At 47.7% G+C, this 23,273-nt stretch overlaps 2 protein-coding genes across 21 annotated transcripts in view; both read left to right on the forward strand.

Annotated features, from left to right (window-relative positions):
* The window catches only part of LOC139391751 (microtubule-actin cross-linking factor 1, isoforms 1/2/3/4/5-like), a 228,335-nt gene that overhangs the window by 91,116 nt on the left and 113,946 nt on the right, over window positions 1–23,273 (forward strand). For 13 of the 20 annotated variants that reach the window (XM_071139264.1, XM_071139260.1, XM_071139274.1 and 10 more), the window contains exons 4-11: window positions 1,806–1,904; window positions 2,807–2,884; window positions 3,546–3,638; window positions 19,010–19,176; window positions 19,531–19,643; window positions 20,239–20,345; window positions 20,630–20,749; window positions 21,139–21,234. In XM_071139264.1, the coding sequence (XP_070995365.1) occupies window positions 1,806–1,904; window positions 2,807–2,884; window positions 3,546–3,638; window positions 19,010–19,176; window positions 19,531–19,643; window positions 20,239–20,345; window positions 20,630–20,749; window positions 21,139–21,234 (873 nt within the window). The remainder of the gene's footprint in view (window positions 1–1,805; window positions 1,905–2,806; window positions 2,885–3,545; window positions 3,639–19,009; window positions 19,177–19,530; window positions 19,644–20,238; window positions 20,346–20,629; window positions 20,750–21,138; window positions 21,235–23,273) is intronic. The other 7 variants (XM_071139276.1, XM_071139273.1, XM_071139280.1 and 4 more) reach the window with 2 other exon arrangements.
* LOC139391598 (uncharacterized) lies at window positions 13,736–15,420 on the forward strand. The gene is made up of 2 exons (XM_071138970.1): window positions 13,736–15,163; window positions 15,403–15,420. The coding sequence occupies exons 1-2, from the start codon at window positions 13,736–13,738 to the stop codon at window positions 15,418–15,420; spliced, it is 1,446 nt and encodes a 481-aa protein (XP_070995071.1).

Genomic DNA, 23,273 nt, shown 5'->3' on the forward strand with positions numbered 1-23,273 from the left:
AGGGATACTGTGCGAGAGAGAGAGGGCTACTGTGCGAGAGAGAGAGGGCTACTGTGCGAGAGAGAGAGGGCTACTGTGCGAGAGAGAGAGGGCTACTGTGCGAGAGAGAGAGGGCTACTGTGCGAGAGAGAGAGGGCTACTGTGCGAGAGAGAGAGGGCTACTGTGCGAGAGAGAGAGGGCTACTGTGCGAGAGAGAGAGGGCTACTGTGCGAGAGAGAGAGAGAGGGCTACTGTGCGAGAGAGAGAGAGAGAGGGCTACTGTGCGAGAGAGAGAGGGCTACTGTGCGAGAGAGAGGGAGAGGGCTACTGTGCGAGAGAGAGAGGGCTACTGTGCGAGAGAGAGAGCTACTGTGCGAGAGAGAGAGAGCTACTGTGCGAGAGAGAGAGAGCTACTGTGCGAGAGAGAGAGAGCTACTGTGCGAGAGAGAGAGCTACTGTGCGAGAGAGAGAGCTACTGTGCGAGAGAGCGAGCTACTGTGCGAGAGAGCGAGCTACTGTGCGAGAGAGCGAGCTACTGTGCGAGAGAGAGAGTGCTACTGTGTGAGAGAGATACTGTGTGAGAGAGAGAGAGAGCGCTACTGTGTGAGAGAGAGAGAGCTACTGTGTGTGAGAGAGAGAGAGCTACTGTGTGCGAGAGAGAGCTACTGTGTGCGAGAGAGAGCTACTGTGTGCGAGAGAGAGCTACTGTGTGCGAGAGAGAGAGCTACTGTGTGCGAGAGAGAGAGCTACTGTGCGAGAGAGAGAGAGCTACTGTGCGAGAGAGAGAGCTACTGTGCGAGAGAGAGAGCTACTGTGCGAGAGAGAGCTACTGTGCGAGAGAGAGCTACTGTGCGAGAGAGAGAGAGCTACTGTGCGAGAGAGAGAGAGCTACTGTGCGAGAGAGAGAGAGCTACTGTGTGTGAGAGAGAGCTACTGTGTGAGAGAGAGAGAGCTACTGTGCGAGAGAGAGAGAGCTACTGTGCGAGAGAGCTACTGTGCGAGAGAGAGAGCTACTGTGTGAGAGAGCTACTGTGTGAGAGAGATACTGTGTGAGAGAGAGAGAGAGCGCTACTGTGTGAGAGAGAGAGAGAGCGCTACTGTGTGAGAGAGAGAGAGCTACTGTGTGTGAGAGAGAGAGAGCTACTGTGTGTGAGAGAGAGAGAGCTACTGTGTGTGAGAGAGAGAGAGCTACTGTGTGTGAGAGAGAGAGAGCTACTGTGTGCGAGAGAGAGCTACTGTGTGCGAGAGAGAGCTACTGTGTGCGAGAGAGAGAGCTACTGTGTGCGAGAGAGAGAGCTACTGTGCGAGAGAGAGAGAGCTACTGTGCGAGAGAGAGCTACTGTGCGAGAGAGAGAGCTACTGTGCGAGAGAGAGCTACTGTGCGAGAGAGAGATACTGTGCGAGAGAGAGAGAGCTACTGTGCGAGAGAGAGAGAGCTACTGTGCGAGAGAGAGAGCTACTGTGTGAGAGAGAGAGAGCTACTGTGTGAGAGAGAGAGAGCTACTGTGCGAGAGAGAGAGAGCTACTGTGCGAGAGAGAGAGAGCTACTGTGCGAGAGAGAGAGAGCTACTGTGTGAGAGAGCGTGTACGGGAGGAACTTTTCATCTTGTTTTTCAGAAATTTGGCCTCTTAGCAGTTTACTTCTTGATTATTGCCTCAGCTGCATTTTTCATTTCTTCCTGCTCTACCTCTTTCTCACGTTCTCTTTCTCTTTGATCTCTTTCTTTTGGACAATCACCTCATCTTCATCCCTCCATACAATTCTTTCATCCTCCATCCACTCTTCTCTCACTCTCCTCATCCCCCCTTCCCCTCTGGACGGCAGCAGCTCAAGGGCGTTTCCTCGCTGAGGAGGGTGTGTATCTCCCGAGCTCCCCCGCTCATCTTGCTCGGGGGGGAGGAGGTGGAGGATGGAGCTCAGGGAGTACGTTTGATCCTCACCCCATAGACAGTGCTTTAAGACTGCATGCGCGTGAAGTGCATTTAAGTTCTATCCCAAGACACACATTTACACGCTGACGTGTCTCATGTCTCACACAAGCATTTTCACACATTTTCACACTACAAGCAGTACAACAGGGTAACCAGACAAAACCTCCTTAGACATTCCTTCAAGGGTTAAATAGGCTTTTTTTTAATGGTTTTATTTTGTCAGCATCTTGGCTGGGGCTGTGTAACTGTGGCCTCTTCTCACCCTGACCTTCCCCTGACCTCTCGTCCTCTGAATGGAGTTCTCTGTTTGGCCTGAGTGCTCCTCATAACCCTGCTTCTATGCTGGTACTGCAGCGTTGACTATACCCAGCACACTGTGACACACACTCCTGCATCTTGCAATTCTAGCAGCTTTGCTGTGTGTGTTTTGTTTTCTCTGTGTGTGTGTGTGTGTTCTGTCAGACTGTCAAGTGATTGACTGAGTGAATGTGTGTGAGTCAGCCAGCCAAGGACTGTGTGTTTTGAGAGAGCGGCAGGGGAAAATGTGTGTGTGTGTGTGTGTTTGAGAAAAGTATAAGACTGTTTAAACCAGCATGGTTTGCAGATGTACCTTTTCTGGTTTGGAGAATGTTTTTCCTGGGTGGTTTCCTGCTCTGCTGTGAGGATGCTTGTTGGCATGTCTTTGACAACAGTTGAAGACAGCGCCCTCTAGGAGAATGCCGTGCCATTACAGCGGCCCAGGCGTAGTTTCCCCCCCCCCCCCTCACTGCACTTTGAATTGGGAACGACACTTGTCACGGCTTATATCTCTCTCACTGGTCAGCATTGTGAGAAGATCTCCCGTGTTCCCCCCATACACTCATCTCTCTCTCTGTCGTGTTTTCCCCCCTTCAGCCCAGAGAAAAGGGTCGCATGCGATTTCACCGGCTCCAGAATGTCCAGATCGCCCTGGACTTCCTCAAACAGAGACAGGTACAACTGACACACACACACACACACCTGCCGCTTTCAAACCCACACAATATTTCAGCAGGTACTCATGCGCTCAGCAATACACATTGAGACAAACTAAAGCCACACTCAGACGTCTGCTGTTGGAAATAGATTTGTTTGTTTATTTAGTTTGGTCTATTTTGACATTTAAAAAAAAAAACCATACAAAGCATATCCATAAATAAAATCATTGAGGTGACCTTTCTCTTGGTCCCCTGTCCCAATGTGTCAGCTCTGCATGACTGGGCCTCCCAGATGACCACAGTCACACCTCACGCATCACTGCCCAATGCTGCACCTCTGTCTTAGAGACACCTGCTCCTACTTGACACGAACTGCACCTCTGTCTTAGACACCTGCTCCTACTTGACACGGACTGCACCTCCGTGGCCTTCAGCGGCTTCCTCTCCTGGTTTCATTGCTTTTATGTGCACCGGTGTGTGAAAGCAGGATGGAATCAGGAGGCTATTCACACCAAAAATATAGCCTTTTTAGTATTCAATCTTGCAATGGTGAGCAAGAAGTCATGTGATGACTGGTTAATAACATGGAGCACATGGTTACCCAGCTCTGTTCCAGGTCAATGCTTTAGTTCACAACTAGGCCTGGCGTTTAGATCCTCCTGTTCTACACGTTCCAGGTCAAACTGGTGAACATCCGGAACGATGACATCACAGACGGCAACCCCAAGCTGACACTGGGCCTCATCTGGACCATCATCCTGCACTTCCAGGTCTGTGCTGCTCTATGTGTTCTAGTTCTATGTTGCGCTTTGCGACCCTGCTCCGGACATTGTTTTGTGTTGTGTTTTTGGGTTGTGTACATGGCACGCTGGCTACTTCCTGTTGACCTCTGGCCAGGTCCACCTCACAAGAGGTGTTTAACCTCGAGGGTCTTTACCTGGTTTAATAAAGGTTCAATGAAAATGAATCAATAAAAACATCAGATTTCTATGTTGTGGCTAATCTCTGGTTGGTTTGCCAGTCTGCCCTGCAACCAAATCACTTTTTAATAACAGCACTTTTTTCCAAATAGAGTTTACAGTTCTACAAATCATCATAATTCCCACCTCGTGACATTTGTTAGTGATGCCGCTGTTTTCGGCAACCTCTCTGTCCATATGGGCTAAAGACAGTCATTTATTATTTAGGCTAGTTCTCCCGGCCTCGGTCCGTTGTGGCCTGCAGTCTGGTTCCAATCACTTATAGACCGAGCTGGTGACAATCCTAAGAGCTAATGGTGGATACCGATCTCTCAGCCACGTCCTCTACTGTAGTATTGGGTGTGTTTGGGCGCAGCTAGAGAGTTCTGTGCCAGGAGCAGACTAGATTTAGAAGTCTTTAGTCCATCTTGCCGGTGTGGGAGTTTACTTGACTTGCTTTGTCTGTAGATGCTGTGCCGACCTGCTTGTTGCAGAGACGGCTCTAGGGAAGCCTCATAAGGCTCTGGTTTGGTGTTTGGCACGTGTGTGTGTGTGCACACGTGTCAATTTTAAAGACACTCGTAGCAGTGTTTAAAACATGGATACAAGTGGCTGTGTGTGTCACATAGTTTACCTTGGCATGTCCTTGTATTGTGGTGGAGAACAACCACCAGGCAGGGCATTGCAGTAGGTCAGGTCCCAAAGCACTAGCACCATAGAGGGACACACACACACATACAGCTGGCCTCAGGAACCCAGGCGTGAATGTTTGGACTCTAATCAGTCACGCAAACCCAAAGCTACTCTTCCTGTATCCACAAATAATACATCTTCAACTAAATGTTCTCCTTTTTAGAAGTCAAACTTCTCTATCGAAGGTAGAAAAAGACAGAAATGAGAGCGCCGTTTTGTCAATGCCAGTATTTTGACAGCTCAGAAACCAACCTTTTATTAGGGGTACAATCAGCTGCACTTCCTATGCCCGGCCACTAGGATGTGCTGTGGGCAAAACAGAGCGACGATGATATTACCTCACAGGGTGACGCCGGCAAGAAGGTTGCCACGGAGACACGCCGCATGACTACGCAGCCACTTCATTCAGCATGATTCAGCAGAATGGTGTGAGCCCAGGGGGAGGAAGGGCGGGAGGGAGAGGGAGGGTGGCGAAGTGATGCAGAACGAGGGATAGAGGTAGATGGGGGGGGGGGGGGAGAACTCTGTGCTGATGGACAGAATGGGGGCTGAAAACTACTGTTGCACTGAAGGAGACAGAAGAGGAGGAAATGAAAGAGAGAAGATGGAAGAATAGAGCAGTCGTTTACAGTTGCGGGTAAATTGAATCAAACCAAATGTTATTTGTCACATGCTTCATAAACTACAGGTGTTGACGAACAGTGAAGTCACAGCCCTTCCCAACAACGCAGAGGGAAAATTAGAGAAATAATTGAAAAATAGTAACATGAGGAATAAATACACGATGAGTATATACACTGAACAAAAATATAAACACAACATGTAAAGTGTTGGTCCCATGTTTCAGGAGCTGAAATATAAGATCCCAGAAATGTTCCATATGCACAAAAATATTATTTTTCTCAAATGTTGTGCACATTTGCCAAGATAATCCATCCACCTGACAGGTGTGGCATGTCAAGAAGCTGATTAAACAGCATGATCATTACACAGGTGCAACTTGTGCTGGGGACAATAAAAGGCCACTCTAAAATGTACAGTTTTGTCACGCAACACAATGCCACAGATGTCTCAAGTTTTGAGGGAGCGTGCAATTGGCATGCTGACTGCAGGAATGTCCACCAGAGCTGTTGCTAGACGATTGAATGTTCATTTCTCTACCATAAACCGCCACCGTCGTTTTAGAGAATTTTGCAGCATGTTCAACAGGCCTCACAACCGTAGACCATGTGTAACCACGCTAGGGTTCGTCTGAGACCAGCCACCTTTTTATAGCTGATGAAACTGTGTGTGTGTGAACAACCGGAGAATTTCTGCAAAAACTCACTGTCTCAGGGAAGCTGAGCTCGTCATCCTCACCAGAGTCTTGACCTGACTGGAGTTCGGCGTCGTAACCGACTTCAGTGGGCAAATGCCCAACTTCGATGGCCACTGGGAAGCTGGAGAAGTGTGCTCTTCACGGAGGAATCCCAGGGTGGCAGTGGGTTATGGTATGGGCAGGCTTAAGCTACGGACAACAAACACAATTGCATTTTGTAGATGGCAATTTGAATGCACAGCGATACCGTGACGAGATCCTGAGGCCCATTGTCGTGTTATTCATCAGCCGCCATCACCTCATGTATCAGCATAATAACTCAAGGATCTGGGCACAATTATTAGAAGCTGAAAATGTCCCAGTTCTCCCATGGCCTGTATACTCACCAGGATGTGTCACTCATTGAGCATTTTTGGGATGCTCTGGATCGATGTATTTGGCTGAGTTTAAATGTATTTGGCTAAGGTGTATGTAAACCTCCAACTTCAACTGTATATATGTGCCATATATGTATATATACAGTTGAAGTTTACATACACCTTAGCCAAATACATTTAAACTCAGTTTTTCACAATTCCTGACATTTAATACTCGTAAAGAATTCGCTGTCTTAGGTCAGTTAGGATCACCACTTTATTTTAAGAATGTGAAATGTCAGAATGATAGTAGAGAGTGATTTATTTAAGTTTTTATTTCTTTCATCACATTCCCAGTGGGTCAGAATTGGATGACCCATTTGCAATCAAGCTTTAACTTAACTGATGTCTTGATGTTGCTTCAATATATCCACATCATTTTCTTTCCTCATGATGCCATCTATTTTGTGAAGTGCACCAATCCCTCCTGCAGCAAAGCACCCCCACAACATGATGCTGCCACCCCCGTGCTTCACGGTTGGGACTGTGTTCTTCGGCTTGCAAGCCTCCCCCCTTTTCCTTCAAACATAACGATGGACATTAAGGCCAAACAGTTCTATTTTTGTTTCATCGGACCAGAGGACATTTCTACAAAAGTACGTGTGTGTGTTGAATGAAAAATGGTAATTAAGTACTCAGCCCCTTTGTGCTTAAATCACATAAGTAACATGGACTCACTCTGTGTGAAATAACAGGGGTTGACATGATTTTTGAACGACTAAACATCTGTCCCCCATACCTACTGTACGTCTGTAAGGTCCCTCAATCAAGGGTTGAATTTGAAAAAGTCAGTTAAGAACAAATTCTTATTTACAATGACAGCCTACTCCGGCCAAATCCGGACGACGCTGGGCCAATTGTGCACCACCCTATGGGACTCCCAATCACGGGCCAGTTGTGATTCAGCCTGGATGAAATTGGATTCCAAGCACAGATTCCACTATAAACACCAGGGAGCTTTTCAAAAGCCTCAAAGAAGGGTCGTGATTGGTAGATGGGTAACAACCATAACAAATCAGACATTGAATATCTCTTTTTTTTAAGCATGGTCAAGTTAATAATTATGCCGTGGATGATGTATTAAACCATCAAAGATGCAGTCGTCCTCCTGAGCAGAGCTGCAGGACAGGAAGGATGTCAAAGGGATGTCACCATGAGGCCATTGGTGATTTTTTTAAAACAGCTGCAGAGTTCAATGGCTGTGATGGGAGTGAACTGAGGATGAATCAACAACATTGTAGTGGCTCCACAATAATGACCTAAATGACAGAGTGAGAAGAATACAAATATACATCCAGAAAAATATTCCAAAACATACACCTTGTATGCAACAAGGCACTAAAGTAATACTGAGAATTAAAAATAACAGTGAAGGTATACATACACTTTCTGACCTAAAATGCAAAGCATTCTATTCGGGGCAAATCCAACACATCACTGAGTTAACGGCCTCCTTATTATCAAGCGTGGTGGTGCTGGCTGCATCATGTTATGGGTATGCTTGACCTCAGCAAATACTGGGGAGTTTTTCAGAATGAACATAAACTTAATCGAGCGAAGCACAGAAAAAAATCCTAGATGAAATCCTGGTTCAGTCTGCATTTACACCAGAGACTGGGAGAGAAATTCACCTTTTCAGCAGGACAGTAACCTACAAAACAAGGCCAAATCTACGCTGGAGTTGCTTACCAAGGAGACACAGAATGTTCCCGAGTGGCCGAGTTACAGTTTGACTTCAATCTGCTTAAAAATCTATCTATGGCAAGTGATATAAATAGTTTTCTAGCCATGTGATCCTCAACTTCTTGATAGAGCTTAAAGAATTTTGAAAAGAATAATCGGCAGGTATTGTACAATCCAGGTGAACAAAGCTCTGAGAATTACCCAGGAAGACTCACAGCTGTAACCGACGACAAAGGGTTTTCTAACATGTGTCGACTCAGTGAGACGAATACTATATTTGAGTTATTGAATTTGTGTTCGTCTTTAAATCATGTTAGTGTTTTGAATTGAATCCATTTCAATTCCCACTTTGTGACACAATAGAATGTGACGAAATCCAATGGAGTGTACGAATCCCAAAGAGTTGGTGCTAGAAGGGTCAGTGCAGCCAGCCCAGGTCCCTGTTAAGACCGAGGACACCGAGACAGACTGCACAGTGTCATAGTGAGACGAGAGTACATCAACTTAATGTAGACAGGGTTACATATGTGGACATGGGTAAAAAGTCTGAACAGCACATTATGACCTGGGATTTGCAAGGAGCAACAATGTCTCTGGGAGTCACCAGATGGTATGTTTAAAAGCACATATTCATTTATTGTAATGATTACAGGCAAGGATTTCAGGTTTGGTTTTAGTAGGTAAAATGTGGGGTCAGAAAACACTGCATGGCCAGAAAGTAGGGAAGTTATTCTAGGAAACTGTCCCCCTAAAGTTCGCTGCTGATTGGAGGACTCTGTCAGGCGCCAAAAGGAGAATTCGTCATTGGATGAAGCTCTGTTGTTAGGGGTAGAACCACAGGCCTATGACTCCACACTCTGTCATGTCTAGTTAAGACCAGTTCTTCATTATTTCAAAGATGTGTCACGTTAGCAAAGCATTCTCTCCGACTGCAGGCGAGACAAGTTGCTGTCTCAGCGGTGCTTCTCAACACCAGCCACTTCAATTCAATTTTAGAGAGACTCAGCCCTGCTCCAGCCCTCAAGGCAGCAATGTCTGGCAGTTGTCCTCTACTTGGTACTTAATCCATCAGTTGAAGTCAATGTTTGGCTATGATGTTCACTCCCCTAACAGATAATAGTTGTCTCTGTCATTGAAAATAAGAATTTGTTCTTAACTGACTTGCCTAGTTAAATAAAATACATTAATTAAAAAGGACACCTTCCCCAAAAAGTGTTGTGTTTTACAACAATATATTCTGGGGACAAGCCTCGTAGTATACTATATGGATCATTGCACATGTTTGTGACCTACCTATAGCATTGAAAAAATGTATAGCGCTATGTAAATTCAGTATGCATAATTTACCCTGATGCAACAGTGGTTCAAGGTTGGCTGCAGCTCCTCACTTTCACCACTAGGGGTCACCAGTTGTCCTACCTTCATAGATAACCCTGCGCACTAACAATGCTCTCAGCCAACAACACCCCATCCCTCTCACAAACCCCGCCTCTCCCTGAGCTGTGGCTGCATGCGATTGGCTAATCCACTCTGGCCTGGCTCTTTTAATTTGTGCAAATCGAATTTTATTAGTCACATGCGCCGAATACAACCGGTGTAGACCTTCCCATGAAATGCTTACTTACAAGCCCTTAACCAACAATACAATTGAATAAATAGAGTAAAGAAAATATTTAGTAAATAAACTAAAGTTTAAAAAAAATATATAAAATCAACAAAAAGTAACAGAACAAAATTACATAACAATAACGAGGCTATACACAGGGGGTACGGTACCGAGTCAATGTGCAGGGGTACAGGTTAGCCGAGGTCATTACTATAAACCGCCTAACCTCCATCATTTAGAGGGTGAAACATCAAAACCGACCTGAAATCAGCTTTTCAACACAACCTACATTCTCTCCAAATGCTAATTATGTTGTGGCAGAAAAAATTGGATCGTAAATGTGACAGCTTTCAGGTAGCTAATTGGTAGTTTGATGTGCTTCCAGCACATCATATATCCATGGGGAAGGCCTCAGAGACCTGATTGCAGGTCTTATTGTCTGTTTTCCACTGTGGAGGTAATGGGAGAGCTGTGGATTGGACTCCTCTACAAGTAGCTGATCTACCATCCCTGGAGAATACTATGTGTTTATGTTTGCAATGGGCTGTACACTGCCTCAGGTCCGTGTGTGTGTGTGTGTGTGTGTTTCTTGATGTGGACTGTGTTTGTGTGCTCGTACAGTTGTCTACCACCCACACGCACAGTGAGATTTGAGTGTTTAGTGTGTGTGTGTGTGTGTGTGTGTGTGTGAAAAAGCTGTAACTGGTGCAAAGGCTCTCTTTCATTCTCTCCCTCATTTCCCCAAACTCCTCAACACCCTCCTCTCCTGCATCTTTCTTTACTCTTTTTCAACTTGCTTTAATGATCTCTGGTATTGCAGAGAATCAACACCAATTAATTTTTTCTGCCGCAGCTGGCCAACCTGGGAAGCATTTGACTCGTGTCTTTGTGGAGCCCGACCGATATATCGGTTCACCGATCTTAACAGCTGATATTGGGCTCTTTACCAATACATCGGTGTTGGATACATGGTAACCGATATTTAATACATAGTATGAAATAAGGAAATATCATGCTTATCTAATCATTTGCGGCCATTCTCATGATGTCATTATTGTCACTATGTAAGAAATGAACATCTGGAACATATTTCTTAGACAATTGCTATTTTGGATGACAATGTATGAGAACTCAGTGTGGAACAGTGGAACTTTTTCATTTTCACTGCTGTAACAGTCTATTTAAGCGATAAGGCCCGAGGGGGTGTGGTATATGGCCAATATACCACGGCTAAGTGCTGTTCTTATGCACGACACATCGCAGAGTGCCTTGTATACAGCCCTTAGCCGTGGTATATTGGTCGTATATCACAAACCCCCCTGATATACCACGGCTGTCAGCCAATCAGCATTTAGGGCTCGAACCAGCCAGTTTATAATGGAGGATATAAAAAATCTATATGTATCGGACCCCCCAAAAAATAGTGTGTGTGTGTGTGTGTGTGTCACACCAAGAGAGCAGTAGAGAGTATGCCAGAGAGAGAGCGAGAGGAGGGCGGAACGAGGAAGCGGATAGGAGGAGGAGAAAATAGGGAGGGAGAAAGAGAGCTAGAGCTGCAGAGGTTGTGAAGATAGAGCGCTTTTCTCTTTGCCTGCGAGCGAGGGAGAGCACGAGCACGAGAAGCCAGCGACAGAGAGAGGAATACAGGCTGCCTACTGTTACTGTGTCTCCCTGTTTCCCCTGGATCTACAGACCTCGGCTCACATACACACGCAGGATTCTTACACAAACAGCTGATTGGAGGATCGCCCAGCCCTGCAGGCACACACACACACACTCTTGCTCTCTCTTCAGCTGCACACACACACATTTTGCGACTCTCCCGGGAACACTGTGTTTATTGGATCAATCCGACCATGCCTGTCTGACGGGGACCTTGTTCTCCCTTCATTCGGATCCCCCTCTCCTCCATCTCTCTCTATAACCAACCAAGGAGCTGCAGCCTACCGGACTTATCCTCTGCCTTTGCCTTACCCAGTCAGCTGCTCGTTTGCAGGCAGCGTCAGGAGGACGGCTAAAGCTGGGGATGCTGGACCTTCCCTAACCAAGTCGAACTCAGTTTAGACCCAGCCTCCTGTAGCCCCGCCTCCTGTAGCCCAGCCCAGCCACCACTGCTAATTCCATTAACCAGACCAGAGGAGACGAGAGGGAGTGCCTTTTTAACCAACCGCCTGTCTGTCTGCAACCAGACCCTCTTTGCATGCACGCCTGTGGACTCTGGGAACACATAGAGACCTGGAGGATTGTGGATGCTTATATACTGGAGTACTGGAGCAGTGTTGAAGACTGTCAGCAGGGATGACTGAAAAAGCCTGCCTGGCTGACGGACAGTTCTAAGGTTGGAGATGGACTGAGGGGTTGGTGACTGGATAGCACGATCTCCCAGCAATCCTCTGTTGGAGGGGAGGGGGGGAGTAAGATCAAGGCCGGTATCAATGGGGGCGCCACGTGACGTCTGGAAAGCTAAAGATGGGGTCTCTACTCCCTACCTCGACGTGCTCTGGATTTGAACCTGATAAAGCACCAGAGACAAAGCTACAGGAACCACTACCAGCTTCCCGAGTTGTCTGGATTTTCTGTGAGACCACGCTGCAGGTATCTTACCACTCCTAATGCAATGTGTGATTGGTAATCATTGAAGGATTGGGACGCCTACCTTTCAGGATCTCTTCACCTCTCTTCCTGGTCCCATGGTTACCTGTATCACTTGGAGACTTTGAGGATCTCTTCACCTCTCTTCCTGGTCCCATGGTCACCTGTATCACTTGGAGACTTTCAAGTCAGCACCGTAACATTGCTTTAACGCTCGTTCAACGCCCCCATAGGTTTCCTTCGTACTGAGACCTCTCTGGTTAACAACCGGGGGAACTGAAGGAAATCAGACGCAGCGACTCCATGAACAGGGGGGATCGTGGGGAATGGCGAGGAGTCCGAGTCGCCGCCGTCGAGGCTCTGATTTGAGTTAACAGCCGGTCAGAGTATTGCCTGACTGTCCACGATCACCCACCACCAATCTGGATGGTGGATATTAGCACGCTGTCTCGGCAGAACGGGACTCCACCGGCTACTGCAGAGCTAATGCTATCTCCACTTCTACTACGATGACTGTTGTTGGCTGTTACGGCGCTGACAGCCATAACATTATCGCAGGAGCGGAGAGTTATTAATAATATATGATTGTGGATACCTGGAGGCGAGCCTGGATAAAGTACTTGGATTACAGTACCCCCGGAACGACAGGGAAAACAAATTACCAACAAACTGCGTGTGTGCAGGATGGCGGAAGCAGAGCGGAATTGCAGTTGACGTGATATATTGAATTGTTTGATTCCTCTGCCGAGCGACTGCGATGATGTGCACCGAGTCAGACACATTGCATGTGTGAGTGTGTGTGTGTGTGTCTGACGATGTGTGTCTGCACTGCAGCTCCCTCGCGTCTCACACTCTGAGGAATTGCAGATATGAGACGAGCACTGATTCCATCGCAGGCAACGCCAGAGACCCCATGGACTTCTCTCCCGCACACGCCGACATTGTCTGTGTGAAACGACTGATGCGCTGAAGAGGACGCTGCAGTGCTCTGACTCACCGTCTCACACATCAGACTCTCCAAGCCTCGTTCAACATGTAGTATGTATGTATGAGCCACGTTGACTTTCGTTCTCACCTGCCAAACTTTGAAGGAATAAACGACTAAAGCCTGAAGCCAAATCTATTTTCTCGTACGCTGTGCTGAGCCTGCTGACATGTTTCTGCCTCAGTGTCCTTGACGTTAGTGCTGGGACGTCCGTGACCTACCCGTAGAGACAGGGCTGACAGCGGTGTTGCCTAGGTGAGGTGAGGCAACAGCTGCAAAGAGAGGAGGAGAGGGGGAGGGAAGGCGGGGAGAGGAGCACCTACGGACAGACGAGAGCTGTGACACGCAAGCCTGCAGCAAGCACCTCGGCCCGGTGGACTGATCCAGACCCTATGAGAAGGTGACGAGAGCCCACATCCCGTCTCGTCATTGTCACTTTCGATACTCCTGGCAAGCAACCATAGCTAAACATGCTGTCACTAACGTCACACCGCGAGCAGGTGTCACATTGATATTGCTTTCATCCGTCACACTCTGGTGTGCCTGTCCACCTGAGTGTTTTTTTTGCTTTCTAGTTTTGCCTCCTCTGTCCTTCCCTCAGTCGTTCACTCTGAGATGGGAAGCTCTATGGGCTGTGTGAGGCCTCCTAGGGAGGGAGGACACGGCTTCCCCCCACTGTCCCCCAACCCCAAACGGCGCCTCCGCTTCCGGCGGAAACGCAAAGGAAAGAAGCGCCAGAAAGGAGGGTCGTCGGTCGGCTCGGAGGTGGAAAGCGTAAGGATAAGCAACATACCGGAGGAAGAGGATGAAGAGGAAGAGGACAAAGGCACTGTCACAGAGGCAACCACGGCCTCGTTCAACACTATGAGTGACGTCGGAGCCAAAATCACCAATTTAACTGTACCTCATGTCCAAACTCAATCCAGACAGCCCCTTCCCAGTGCTCTCTGTACGGACTCCACAAGTGACAGCATGGGGGGGTTGGGGGGTAGCAGAGTGCTGGAACTGTCCCCTGAGCCAAGCCCAGTGTGGAGAAGGCTGTCCTACCCCGGAGCTGGGAGTGAGGAAGGGGGGACGAGCAGTACCATAGAGGCCCCAAGCAGCCAAGGGCAACCCAGTGAGGACCCCACCCCCACCCCAGATAACCCTGACCCATCTTTCCCGTCCCAGGTGCACACCACCCCTGGTGGGGGTCGAGTCTGCAAAGTCAGGGCGCGAGAACAAGGGGTCCTGGAGAGGCCTTGTATACAAAGACCCAAGAAGGAGAGGGAACGGGGGAAAAAAGGAGAAGAGGAGAAAGAGAAGGTGGAGGATGAAGGTGGGGGTGGGCCAGCAGGGATGCTGGGGGTTGCTTTTAACAACCCTTTATCAAAGGAGCACAAAGGGGTGGTCCACATTCGCGAGGTGGAGGGCCGGCTGTGTGTTGTGAGGACAGTCTACCCCAGTGACTTTGGGTCCCCGGTTTGGAGAGGGGACAGTTACCATGACAAAGAGGTAGAAGTAGAGGTATGTGCCGAACCTCCAGCCGCATCCCCTGTGACTGGGAACATCCTCAAAGTACATCTTTCTGAGGAAGACAGCAGGAGAGCCAAAATGGATGCCAGGACCACTTTCCTTATGGGCACCCAGGAAACCACAAAAGTCAAGGAACTCAGTCTGGATAAACCAGCACAGGTCCAAGAGGGACTATTAATACAGAACCCTCTTTCCTCTGCCTATGCCAGCGATCTGCCCCGCACCTCCCCAGAGACGGGGGGAGCCACCCAGCTAAGCAGGGTTGGCTTGACCCAAAGGAGACCCAAAATGGACACCTCAGGTCTCAATATGACAACCAACCTTATGGAGGCCCAGGAAGCTACAAAAGTCGAGGAACCCTCGGTACAGGACCCTCTGTCCTCTGGCTATGCCAGCGACCTGCCACTAACCTCCCCAGAGGCAGGGGGTGCCACCCAGATAGACTGGGAAAGCTCCAGAGAGGGACTGGACTCTGCAACTGACAGTCCTCTATCTCCACCCCAGGTCACCACAAAGCAGTTCCCTCAGGTCAGGGGCATTTTTCTCTCTTTCCTTCTTTTTTTTTCACTCGCTCTCTTTTACTCATGGAAATGTAGGCTACATATGTGGGGGCTTGTCCAGGATCAGGCCAGTAGAGCATATTTCTGAATGTGTGTTGCCCTTTTATATACGTCTTTGTCTGAGAGAGATCCTTTGTACATTTGTGTCTTTCTCTGTGTGTCTGTGTGTCTCTGTGTGTCTCTCTGCATCTCCTCATCCTTCCGAAGTCTGTCTCCAGAGCCTAATCAGTACAGCGCAGACCTTCTCTGCATCTCTCCCCTTTTCTCTTTCTTTCCCTCTGTCTTTCTCTCCATCACTCGTTGTTTTCCTCACACCACCCTCTCTTTCCTCTGTTACTTCTGACTGTGTGTGTGTGTTTTTTCCCCCTTAAATGGCAGGGTTCCTGACAGCATACTGTAACTTGTTATTTTGCAATGATTGTTTTATGAAAACATACGGCTCACACAATGTCAAGTAATTCTATTTCTATGCCTACTGTAGTGTAGGCCTTTGACCCCACAGTTGACCCCACCCTTTTACTGTTGTTACCAATAAGAACCTCTGTTGATAATTGTAGTTAGTTGATCTAGACCTGCTCAAAGTGCTGTACATTGACAGCAGGAAACTCCCTTCTTGGCTGCCGACCTGTCGTCAGTATATTATGATGCTATGTTGCCTTTGGGCCTGTGTGTCTCATTTGATGTGTGGTACTGAGTCACAGGTAAAGCAAGACCAACACACACAGTTGCTTAGAGCCCGGTCTCCACAAAGGCTTCCGTTTACGAGTGCTTTAGCCAGGTAGCGATCAGTACTTCTGTCTCTTTCTCGAGTGTGTGTGTGTGGGTGGGTATGTGACGGCTGCCTTTTTGGCGATGTCAGATATCTGAATAAATAGGGTTTTCAGATGCGCATTCATCAACACTGTACTGCTGCATCGAGCCCCAGAGGGGGATTCCTAACACCTTATGTCCCTCCCACTCGCTCTCTTTCTCTCTCTTTCTCTCGTTTTGTGTATTTGGTGTATTTTGTCCGTCTCGTTCCCTCTCCCCATCAACTATCTAAATATCGCCTCTAGAGGTCGACCGATTAATCGGCTTGGCCGATTTAATCATAGCCGATTTTCAAGTTTTCATAACAATCGGTAATCGGCATTTTTGGACGCTGAATACATTGTAATCCATGAGGAGATTACGTGGCAGGCTGACCACGCGGGTGCAGCAAGGAGCCAAGTTAAGGTGCTAGCTAGCATTAAACTTATTTTATAAAAAAACAACCAATCTTAACATAATCACTAGTTAACTACACATGGATGATGATGATGATATTACTAGTTTAACTAGCTTGTCCTGCGTTGAGTATAATCAATGCGGTGCCTGTTCAATTATCATTGAGTCACAGCCTACTTCACCAAACGGGTGGTGATTTAACAAAGGTGCATTCTCGTCAGGGTATATGCAGCAGTTTGGGCCTCCTGGCTCGTTGCGAACTGTGCGAAGACCATTTCTTCCTAACAAAGACATTTTACATAACTATGACATAACATTGAAGGTTGTGTAATGTAACAGCAATATTTAGACTTAGGGTTGCCACCCGTTAGATAAAATACGGAACAGTTCCGTATTTCACTGAAAGAATAAACGTTTTGTTTTCAAAATGATAGTTTCCGGATTTGACCATATTCATTTTATTTCTGTGTGTTTATTATAATTAAGTCTATGATTTGATATTTGATAGAGCAGTCTGTCTGAACGGTGGTAGGCAGCAGCAGGCTCGTAAGCATCCATTCAAACAGTACTTTACTGCGTTTGCCAGCAGTCCTTAGCAATGCTTGAAGCACAACACTGTTTATGACTTCAACCCTATCATCTCCTGAGATTAGGCTGGCAATACTATAGTGCCTATAAGAATATCCAATAGTCAAAGGTATATGAAATACAGGCCTCTGGCTGCTCGCGTGTGCTACGGTGTAGCTGTCTGTCTGTTAGTGTTTGGTAGTGTCTGATTTAAGCACGATGTCACCGGATAATTGACACCATGTGCCCTGTTTTGGTAGTGTAAAATCGCTACCATATGTTACCCAAAACAACCGTATTGCTCATAATCAGAATTTATGATAAACATGTCCATGCGAAGGTGGTAATTATGTATGGCGATTTCAATTGACCAGTGCAAACATGCAGTATGTCGTATCCGGTCCAATCACCAGCTGCAGTTTTCTAAACAGGTTATGGGTTGCAGGGAGAGGGGGGGGGTGTAACTGAGCTACATAGTACAGTACCTGGGGGTCGAATGGTAGTGAGGCTGTGCTTGACTCGTTTATCATTTATTGCCAGTCACTGAAGGGCTCAGGGCCAGAGTCAAGTTGATGGAGTGACCCTGTAGTTGGATGTCCGTGCCTTAATATTCTTTACTATAAAAGGCTCACGTCACGGAGGAGCTGTGTTTTGGGGGTACACACATGGTGTGTGTCTCTCTGCGTGTTTGCCGTCGGTGTGTGCGGTCTGTACTGTATGTGCACGTCATGTGCATGTTTTGCCTTATTAGTTTACTCAGGCCTGGTTTTGCTCTCCCTCTCTCTCGTTTGCATGCCATTCCTCCTCTCCCTCACTCACCCCCCCCCACCCTCTCTCTCTCTCCTTCTCTTTTGGTTGTTGCTGCAGTCTCCTGGCACTCACTGGACTTTCATTCTGTTCTATATTAGCACTCGAGACAGACAGACAGACTGACGGAGGGAGGGAGGGAGGGCGGGCGGGCGGGAGGGCGGGGAAGACGGGAAGTGAGAAAAAGGCATGACGGAGGAATACTGATGACAAGAACCAGGCACTGCCAGATACTGCACCTACAACAGCCCCCCTTTGTCACGATGAACAGATTAAAGAAAGAAAGACGAGTGGAGAGAAGAAAGGGAAGCGGGTGGGATGGAGGACGGTTGGCTTAAGTAGGTTATAAGCGCTTTGACCTAAAAAAGAGAAGAGCGGGATGAAAAAGAGGAGTGAAGCAGCAGATTGATGCGAAGGGGGGACCAACGGTTCAAAACAAGGCAGTGTCTGTGGAAGAACAGATCAAATGAGGAGAAAAGCCGAAGTGACAGAGATAGAAGGGGTGGGCTGGAAGGAGGCCGAACGAGGGGGGGGGGGGGGGGGGTAGATGGATGAAGGAATGAACAAGTGGAGGAAGGGTGAGGGGGAGATTGTGGTGAGAAAACAAGTTAATGAGCTGGCCAGAATAACAAGAGACCGAAAGAGAAAAGAACATTGGCTCGGGCTTAAGGCCTATTGGTTAAAGGACAGAGAAGATTACGGATAGGAACAAAGATGACAAGTTGAATCAAAGTGAATAGAAGACTAGCACGTTGATACAATTCTGCTGACTCACCGTGTGTTTACGTTTGCATGTCACGTACATCCGTGTGTGCGTGGGCCTGTGTGAAATTGTTCATTAGTTTGTCATGACACTAGAGATATGCTTTGAAACAATGTAATGCCCACTGTGGGTTGCAGTCTGGTAGTAGGACAATGAGAGGGTAATGTCGTCTGTAATGAATGTCTGCCCCTAAAGGGGAAAGGGTGTGCATCTCCGCCAGCTGTTGTGGCTTTCATATCACATGTTTTTTCCTTGCCATGATTACACAGTAAGAGCAGGCATCCTTTGACCTTCAAATGGCTCATATTTGGAACCTTCTACCAATACTTGTGGATGGATCCAAGCAAAGTCATCCCAAATTCATTAACCCCTCACCTCTCCTCTGGTCTCTCCTGATCTGACGTTGATGTGAGCGGGGAGTGTGTGTGTGTGTGTGTTTCCTGTATGAACCATATCCTCTCTGTGTTCCAGATCTCCGAGATCTATGTGAGCGGGGAGTCTGGGGACCTGACGGCTAAGGAGAAGCTGTTGTTATGGAGCCAGAAGGCCTCCGAGGGCTGGCCTGGCCTCCGCTGTACCAACTTCTCCTCCTCCTGGAGCGACGGGCGCATGTTCAACGCCCTGCTCCACCGATTCAGGTACACACACAATCACCCACTGAGATGCATGCAGACACGCGTTCAGTTCTGACCCCCACCCATCTCCCTCTCTGATGGTCTCCAATCACCCACTGAGATGCATGCAGACACACACACACACACACACACACACGTTCAGTTCTGACCCCCCCCCCACCCGTCTCCCTCTCTGATGGTCTCCAATCACCCACTGAGATGCATGCAGACACACACACACACACACGTTCAGTTCTGACCCCCCCCACCCGTCTCCCTCTCTGATGGTCTCCAATCACCCACTGAGATGCATGCAGACACACACACACACTTTCAGTTCTGACCCCCCCCCCTGTCTCCCTCTCTGATGGTCTCCAGGCCAGATCTGATTGACATGGAGGTGGTGGCACAGCAGAGTAACCTTGACAACCTGGAGCAGGCCTTTGAGATTGCCGAGTCGCTAGGGGTGACCAGACTACTGGACGCTGAAGGTAACCGTCTGCCTGCCTGTCTTTGTCTGCGTCTCTGTCCGTCTGCCTGCGTCTCTGTCCGTCTGCCTGCGTCTCTCTCCGTCTGTCTGTGTACTTCTAGCCTCCGGCTGTTCTACAGTGTATCATGAGAGTAGTGTACATCATGAGACTGTCTGTGTGCCTCTTTGTTCTGTTGGTCTGCCTCTCTCTACCGTTTATATCGTGTTGACCTTTCCTCTCCCCCTTTCATCTCCCCGTCTCCTCCTCTGTCTCTCTGTCTCTGTCTCTCTCTCTCTCTCTCTCTCTGTCTCTCTCTCTGTCTCTCTCTCTCTCTGTCTGTCTCTCTGTCTCTGTCTCTGTCTCTCTCTCTCTGTCTCTCTCTCTCTGTCTCTCTCTCTCTGTCTCTCTCTCTCTGTCTCTCTCTCTCTGTCTCTCTCTCTCTGTGTCTCTCTCTCTGTGTCTCTCTCTCTGTCTCTCTCTGTCTCTCTCTGTGTCTCTCTGTGTCTCTCTCTCTTTCTCTCTCTCTCTCTCTCTCTCTTTCTCTGTCTCTCTCTCTCTGTCTCTCTCTCTCTGTGTCTCTGTCTCTCTGTCTCTCTCTCTGTCTCTCTCTCTCTAGATGTGGACGTTTCTTCTCCAGATGAGAAGTCGGTCATCACATACGTCTCCTCCATCTACGATGCCTTCCCCAAGATCCCAGAGGGAGGAGAGGGCATCGCAGCACACGTATGTTCTACTTTTCTCTAATTAACATTTAGCTTGTATTAATGTACAGTTGGTCAGTCTGTGTGAACGAATGTATTTGGAATGAATATCTGTAGTCTTGTTGGCATGCCTGCTCAAGGGACATCATGTTGCCATAGCTGTGGAGCCAATAATGGACTCCATTGATCGCAGTCTGCCACTGAAGTATATTGATAGCTGACTGTCAATGAACCAATCCCTCTCTCTCGCTCTCTTTCTCCTCTCCCTTTCCTCCTTCCCTCTTTCTCTCTCTCTCTCGCTATCAGGAGGTGGACCACCGCTGGGCAGAGTACCAGTCTCGTTTCTCCATGCTGCGCCAGTGGAGCCGGCAGCACACGGCCCTCATGGCCAACAAGAACTTCCCACTGGACCCTGTGGAGCTCAAGGTGAAGAGGGAGGGAAAGGGTCAAGAAAGGGAGTCCGGGCGATGGAGAGGAGAGAATAAAATAGACAGAATGGAAGAAGAGAATGGAGGAGGAAGGAAGGATGGGTAGAAATATAGAGAGGCAGTAAGGGGATGAGGGAGAGGGTAAACATGGATGTGGGTAAAGATGAAAAATAAATGTTTATAAAGCATCTCCGAATAGGAGATGCTGATCTAGGATCAATTCAGCGATTTAGATAATCATGAATATGATTATATAGACGGGGGGGGGGGGGGCTGTTCCTAGATCAGCATTACGACTCTGAGATGCTTTATGAATACAGGTCATACATAAAGACAGTCTATTATTGACATCTAGCCTTTTGTCAACACCCTGTCACTGTCCCACAGGCACTTTACAATGAGTACGTCCATTTCAAAGAGACGGAGATCCCTGCCAAGGAGCTGGAGAAGAGTGGCGTTGAACACCTCTACAAACTACTGGAGGTAGGCGATGGATGGAGGGAGGGAGGGAGGGAGGAAGGAAGCGAGGGGGTAGCAAGGAAGTGAGGGGGGGAGGGAGGAAGCGAGGGGGGGAGGGAGGAAGCGAGAGACTTTTGATTTCTAAAACCTATTGAGACTCAGTAACGACAAGCGCTGTAAAATGTCAGCAGAAACCGCAAACCTACATTGATGGTAAACACCGATTTACCATCCGAGAGACTGAACGACATACCCAGGCAGATACTATCATTACCCTTGAGGACACAGCCTCATTTTCAACAACATATCATATTATGGCATATTTGGCTGGCATTAGTCTTGTAGAAAACTGAAACTCATAAACTCAATGACCGACAAAAGAGAGAGAAACATGGAGAGATTGACAGAGAGAGAGAGAGAGAGAGAGATTGACAGAGAGAGAGAGATGGAGAGATTGACAGAGAGAGAGATGAGAGATTGACAGAGAGAGATGGAGAGATTGACAGAGAGAGATGGAGAGATTGACAGAGAGAGATGGAGAGATTGACAGAGAGAGGGAGAGAGAGAGAGAGAGAGAGATTGAGAGATTGACAGAGAGAGAGGGAGAGATGGAGAGATTGACAGAGAGAGAGATGGAGAGATTGACACAGAGAGAGAGAGAGAGATGGAGAGATTGACACAGAGAGAGAGAGAGATGGAGAGATTGACAGAGAGAGAGAGAGAGATGGAGAGATTGACACAGAGAGAGATGGAGAGATTGACACAGAGAGAGAGAGAGAGATGGAGAGATTGACACAGAGAGAGAGAGAGATGGAGAGATTGACACAGAGAGAGAGAGATGGAGAGATTGACAGAGAGAGAGAGAGAGATGGAGAGATTGACACAGAGAGAGAGAGATGGAGAGCGAGAAAGAAAAGGATCTGAAGAGGTGACCTGGTTTCTGCCACCACAAGCGGGACCACACTGTGCATCATGAGTCCATCGTGTGTGTGTGTGTGAGAGATCGAACACCCTGTTCTCTGCACTAGGCCATTTCAACCCCATGCCACTGCCTTGAGACAACAAACTATAATTCCTCCTATCAAATCCTCTTTCATTTCCCCTCGGTTCTACTTTCCCAATGTCACCACTGCCCTCCTGACACTCCTGATCAATGACTCATGATGACTCACAACCCCGCATCCCAAACATTTATACTTCAAGACCTCGAAGAGATTTGTGTCCTTTTTCCACATTTGTTTTACGTTACATCCTTATTATAAAATGTATTAAATCAATAAATAGACATTTCTGCAAATGTATTTAAAAACATATATCTTATTTACATAATTATTCAGACCCTTTGCAATGAGACTCGAAATTGAGCTCAGGTGCATCCTGTTTCTATTGATCATCCTTGAGATGTTTCTACAACTTGATTGGAGACCACCTGTGGTCAATTCAATTTATTGGACATGATTTGGAAAGGCACACACCTGTGTATGTAAGGGCCCACAGTTGACCGTGCATGTCAGAGCAAAAAAAAAAACATGCTGTCGAAGGAATTGTCCGTAGAGCTCAGAAACAGGATTGTGTTGAGGCACAGCTCTGGGGAAGGATACTTAAGGATTTCTGCAGCATTGAAGGTCCCCAAGAACACAGTGGCCTCCATCATTCTTAAATCGAAGAAGTTTGGAACCATCAAGTTTTTTCCTAGAGCTGGCCGCAATCTGGGGAGTAGGACCTTGGTCAGGAAGGTGAGGTGACCAAGAACCTGATGGTCACTCTGGCAGAGCTCCAGAGTTCCTCTGTGGAAGGAGAACCTTCCAGAAGGAGAACCATCTCTGCAGTACTCCACCAATTAGGCCTTTATGGTAGAGTGGCCAGATGGAAGCCACTCCTCAGTAAAAGGCACATGACAGCCCGTTAGAGTTTGCCAAGGGGCGCCTAAAGGACTCCGACCATGAGAAACAAGATTATCTGGTCTGATGAAACCAAGATGTAATTATTTAGCCTGAATGCCAAACATCACGTCTGGAAGAAACCTGGCACCATCCCTATGATGAATCATGGTGGTGGAAGCA

The sequence above is a fragment of the Oncorhynchus clarkii genome, chromosome 32 (assembly GCF_045791955.1).
Source record: "Oncorhynchus clarkii lewisi isolate Uvic-CL-2024 chromosome 32, UVic_Ocla_1.0, whole genome shotgun sequence".
NCBI classification, from domain to species: domain Eukaryota; kingdom Metazoa; phylum Chordata; class Actinopteri; order Salmoniformes; family Salmonidae; genus Oncorhynchus; species Oncorhynchus clarkii.